The sequence below is a fragment of the Arachis ipaensis genome, chromosome B4 (genome assembly GCF_059453495.1).
Source record: "Arachis ipaensis isolate K30076 ecotype BB chromosome B4, ASM5945349v1, whole genome shotgun sequence".
NCBI lineage: Eukaryota > Viridiplantae > Streptophyta > Magnoliopsida > Fabales > Fabaceae > Arachis > Arachis ipaensis.
Window position 1 is genome coordinate 122,362,716 of NC_142439.1, and position 6,424 is coordinate 122,369,139.

A 6,424-nucleotide genomic window follows, 5' to 3' on the forward strand; every position below is an offset into this window, starting at 1 on the left:
GATTGTTTATTTTTTTTTAATCTAGTATTATAATTGTATTAACTCTGAAATAATTATTAACTGGTTTTAGTAATTTACTTTCTTCAATATAAATCAGACATATATACTGAATGTGACCATAAATAATCTAGTAATATCTAAATCCACCAACAAATTATTACATGTGTAAAAATATATCAAAATCAGCTGAAAATGAACAACAAATCATTAGAGAATTCTAATGCAGAAAGTTCTCCAATAAACAATAAATAATTTAAACCCACTAAATAACAACTCAACACTATCCTTTGATGCCTGCAAAATATATACTTGAAACAATACTATATCAATATTAGTAAACAAAATTATATGATTAACATAATTATAAAATTTGTATCAGGAGAATAAAATAATATGGATTTTTATGATAATTCTAATATTCTCAAGCTATAAATATACAATAAGAATGCATTACCCATTAACACCTAGAATTTGTCAATTTTTTAAATTGATAGTAATAAATTTTAATAAATTTAATTAAGAAATTTCGTTATTACCTTTTCATTATAAGCTCTCAAAAACTTCTCTACATACCACATTCATCGTGCAGTTATCTTCCAAGTGTCCGTGATCTTGCAACAGCACTCGTAAACCATCTTTACTCGTTACTCTTGATAACGCAACATACAATTGACCATGGGTGAAAACTAGCCTTGGAATGTATACTCTAACTTTTGATAGAGTTTGTCCCTGAGACTTATTTATTGTCATTACAAATGACATAATAATTGAGAATTGTCTTCTTTGAAATCTGACCAGTAATGTTTCGTTATTTGAAATTAGATTCAATATTGGGATAAGAACAATACTTCCAACTTTATTACCAGTTAAAGTCTTGTATTCTATCACATAGTTTCCCGTTATTCTAACTTGCATTCTCGTTCCATTGGATAAACCATTAGTTTGGTCTATATTCCGCAGCAACATAATAGGAGCACCAACCTTCACAACCAACTTGTGTGGTGGTAGACCTGAACAATTAATTCCATTTAGAATCTCTGGTGAGAAAGCATCTAACTCAAATTCCATATTTCCCTCCTCGGCACACATAGAATCAGAATTTAAGTGGACTCTTTCTTGTCCGAGTAACCCTGCAGTCATCTTGTTGTTGACATCAGTAACACAATCTAGAGTTAGTGCAAGAATTGCTCTAGCCTTAAAATAATTTTCAATGGATAAATTGGATAACATATCTGGATACACAAAATCAATGAAATCATCCAAAGCTGTCTCAGAGTTCTTAACCAAAATATCAGATGGTATATGAATGATCGATTCACCTTCTGTGGTATCACCAGTCAAACTATCACCAATTTTGAGTAGCCGTTCTGTAAAATTTTTGAGTTCTTGTATGTTGTTCTTTTCACGTAGTGACAATCTCATGTTTTTTGTAAGCTTCAAAACCTTACAGTTATGCCACAAATATGAAGAATTAATAGAATACTGGATTATATCTTGCCTTGAACCTCTGGGAATCACAGGTAAAATTTGTCTAAAATCTCTTCCGAGAACAACAACTTTACCTCTAAATGGCAAATGAACATTATACGAATCTGAGCACCTCAAGATGTCTCTGAGACATTTGTCTAAAGCTTCGTAACAATACTTACTTATAATTGGAGTTTCATCACATATGATTAATTTGGCCATAGTTATTAATCTTGCAAGAGGACTTTTCTGTTTAATGTTACACAAAGAATCTTCATTTATGGTCAAAGGAATTTTAAACTTTGAATGTGCAGTTCTTCCATTAGGCAACAGAAGTGCAGCAATCCCACTCGAAGCAACATTTAAAACTATACCTCCTTTATATAGTTGACCATAAGAATATTTTTCTACAACCACCTTGACCATATAAGAAGAAAAGTCCACCCATATTACCACTAATAGCAGCGATTATTTGATCGTATGCAAATTTTTGCTCTTCAGTTAGCTTTTCTAAATACCCACTAGTTCACTTGCAAGGGCATTAACGTCAAATTTCAACTCTTCCATTATAATTCTGTCTTCTAAGCTAGACACCAAATTTTCTAAAAGATATGGCATTCCACAATATTCTTTCAGTGACTTGCCATTTGACTGGAGCAAATATTTAATTTTTGCAGGTGTAATATCTTTTATTTGAACTTCTGGCATCATTAAATCTGTATTTTTTTAATTTAAAATAACATAATTATTTGAAAAATTATTAAATAAGTTTCTGGCAAAAAAAGTCTGAAATGCATTGTTGAATGATAAATAACACTCCTTGTTTGTTAATCATCGAAATTAATATATATATAATCCAATTTTCGAGTAATAGTTTTGAATATATTTTGTTTTGTTATGTTTCCTAAATATTATCAGAGAAAGAGAAAAAGTTAAAGCATTGTTAGCAGAACCGGACCGGACTGGCCGGTTTGACTGAAAAACTGGTAAACCGGACCCTATACCGATCCGGTCTGAAAATTAATAAATTATTAAAATTCAAAAATAATACTTATTTTAATATAAAAACAAAATAAAAATATTTATGATAGAGTAAAATTAACAAAATACTTATTGTTTCTGTTCCATATTGTTTAAAATAGCTAGATATTTTTAAAATATTAGTAAAAATATGTATTTTAAATTTTTAATTCTAATTTTTTTACTATATTTTGTTTTTTATTTACATAGGACCGAGTTAACCGGTTCAACCAGTGACCCAGTAGCTTGACCGGTTCGATTACCGATTCGGTTCTGACAACTATGAGTTAAAGTGAACACCAATAAACAATTTTGCTATATGTATGATAATTTTACTCCCAAGAAAGGTATTTTGTTCTAGAAAATCACTCTTAAAATTCCTTATCCAATATTTTTGTTATAATTATAGGCTAAATTGAATTCTACCAAAGAAAAAAAAATTATGATAGACTATAGTTACCTTCCATTTGCAGTAATCTTCTTTGTTCATATAGTACGTCATCAGAGAGAAAGTTCCAAGTCTTTTGCTAAACAAACTCTGGTCTACTCATGTTATTTGATGTTGATAAAACAACAAAAAATTTCCTTAAAAAAGTCGTAGAGTGCCATGTTCCTGCTTCAGAGATTGCATCAATGAATTCTCTGTCATCCTGCAATAGTCCTAGTGCATAACATGCATTTTTGAAGGAGTTATAAACCACATCATCAACTATTCTTAGATCACTAAAATTCGTGCATCCTTTTTGAATGTTCAAAAGTAGCCTTAGATAGTAATCTTCTTTATTTATTGGTGGTATATGAGATATCCTTCCTATGGCATAGTTTTGCTTTCTATAAGTCCACATATGATGCTCTCTATTCCAAACAAATTTTGTTGGAAACTCAGAATAAGTCAAATTTCTTGCATCATTATGGTCTTCATTTGCTTTGAACCATCCAATCAACATAGATTTCTTGAAAAAAGAAGTCTCAACAACCAACTGAATTGTATCAGTATCTTTGTAGACAATTGACATATCATCAAGAAGATGAAATGACAATCTTATTATTGCTGGTTCATTCATTTGAATAGGATAACCAAACAATTTCCATGAAGCTTCACATGCTAATATATATCTACAATCATAATAATTACGTATTTCATCTATCTGAGATCCATTGTTTTGATAAAATGCAAATGTCACTTTGTCATTATCCTTGTGAAGATACTTAAACAAATATTTAATTGCTGAAGTTTGGCAAGTATACTCAATATTGATGTGATATTCAAATTTTAGAAAAAGACCAGTATTGTATGAAACTACAAAGGAGTTGTCAACCTATATTTGGCAATTTTCTTGCTCTTTCATAATTAAATATCTTAGATCGTGTCCCATCTCAAAAAAAGAGAAAAGAAACTCTGTACATGTATTTTTGTCATAACTATTTAGGTTAATTTTTATTTTTTTCATAGTTTACAGTTATTTTTAAAATATTTATTTAATATATCATATATTAATATTAAGAGTATTTTTTAAAAAGATATATTCATAAAAATAAAAATAATATAATTACAAATATAACATAAATAAATATGTTAATTATAAAAGGTTAAATCAACATGCTTACCAATGCTTTTGTTGAATTTTGCAAACTGGAGAATAAGTATGTATTCGATTGCTTGGTGATCACGTAGATAATCGAGTAATTGAGTTACAAATTGATCCCACAGTGTGCATCTTATTTTTTTCTCATTTCTAAATAAAAGTAGAAATTAAGAGAGACAAGTAGTAATATATAATAAAGAAATAAAAGATTTTGCATATGAATAGACAATTGTTACAAAATAATTTTTTATTACAAAATTTTAAACTTCAAATATTGTTAATCATGAAGATCAACCACAATGTAATAGCCACTTTTTCCTACTTTTGACCATGATATAAGCTTCTCTTTTTTGGTCAAGAGTCCAATAACATCTAATTAAAAAAACAAATTAAAAGCATGAAATTAAGGAGAAATAAATGACTAACATAATAATAATACAAATTAACTACGAACCAAATAAGTTAGATTTTTCATTTATTTGTCTCAATATATCAGCATGAGCAAGAAAATTGAAATGATTGTCAGGAATTTTACCATCATTGACCGTATTTGCTACACGTAACTCCTTCTTAAAAGTTATTCTACACACGTGTGTAGTCGGAAGATAAATTCTGCTTAATTCCTCAATCAGAAAATTTGAGAAGACATAAACCTTTCCCTCGATCAGATCATTTTCAAACATCTTTGTCAAATAATTCTTAATTGAACAATGAATTTTATCACATTGTAAAACAAATTAAATACAAAGGCTATTAGCACTTATAACTCTATTAAATCGCACTGTCTTTGATTCATGCAAGGGTTTACTTATCAAATAAACTTAAAATATGAACAAAAAAATATTTATACACTAGATATAGTATCACTTGAAAAAATCATGGAAAATAATTAACATACCTTATCATCCATGAGAACAATTTCTATGAAAGCCGTCTTGTTCTTGTCAAATTTGGATGGGACTTTCCACAACCTTATAACTCTTGTCTTTATTTTCCAAACTTTTTCATTACATAATCTACCATAGGTAATATTGTTGATAGAATCGTAACTAGTAGCCATTAGGTATGAAAAATAATAAATAGAAAAAGAACAAAAAAAGAACTATGTCTGAGGTACGAATTTTATAGATGATAAATAATTGTTACAATTCACTATTACTCCTTATATATATTACTCCACACACACACACACACTCTCATTGTACACGGTAATAATTAGCCAATATTTTTAATAGAGATAATAGGTAAAAATTATGCCATTATATTTTATTAACCTTTATGATTAATTCAATGGAGATACTTGCATGCTCAGTATATATGTTATCTACATTAATTATGTGCCAATATTTTTAGGAAAGAACTAAAAGAATATATATATATATATATATATATATATATATATATATATATATATATATTATTGCTCTATAGGAAGCAGATATAAATTGCTACATTCTTTTTTATTATATTATACAATTTAAAGTTATAGTATTATGTTACTATTAATTATAGATACTTGCTATAAAATTATATTAAATTTAATTATGACTCTAAATAAATAAAATAGATAACAATCAATATTATTTTTTTTTCTTTTCTACATTCAATATTTACTGTAAATATAAAAAATAAAATAACTAATGAATAAAAATATGAGTAGAAAATAAAACATAATAATTAAAATTTAATTTGTTAACTAATTAATCTTGTGTCCATACAACAACAACAACAACAATAATAATAATAATAATAATAATAATAATAATAATAATAATAATAATAATAATAATAATAATAATAATAATATATTATTATTATTATTATTATTATTATTATTATTATTATTATTATTATTATTATTATTATTATTATTATTATTATTATTTTTATCCACTAATTAAAACAGAAGATAAAGAACTATATAATTAACAAAACATTATTAGAATGAGCGAGAATTATAGCATGAATTATTGTGGATACACCTATCTATAGGGGTAGCAATATGTACCATACCCGCGGGTACCCAACCCGATCCCACCTGCTCGGGTAGGGTTTCCAACCCGATCCGCAACAGGTAGGGTAGGGTGCGAGTAGAGTTCTCGTGCGGGTCGAGTAGGGTGTGGTTGAGCTTCAACCCTATCCGACCAACCCGCACTCTATATATGTTTATATTATATACTTATATAAAAATATGTTTTAAGTGGATGTTGAATCAAAGACCTCTCACTAAATGCAAAAGATCCTTAGCCACTGAAAGAAAATTATTAATTAATTATTTAATATTTTTTTTTACATAAAAATCAGTTCTATTTTAAATTTTCATCAAGTTATATAATAGTGTTGTATATTTT

The 6,424-nt window shown here is 27.5% G+C and overlaps 1 protein-coding gene across 1 annotated transcript; it reads right to left on the reverse strand.

Annotated features, from left to right (window-relative positions):
- Positions 1-543: 543 nt before the first annotated feature.
- Positions 544-1,893, reverse strand: LOC148569036 (uncharacterized). The gene has a single exon (XM_088484862.1). The coding sequence runs from the start codon at positions 1,891-1,893 to the stop codon at positions 544-546; it is 1,350 nt and encodes a 449-aa protein (XP_088340988.1).
- Positions 1,894-6,424: the final 4,531 nt, after the last annotated feature.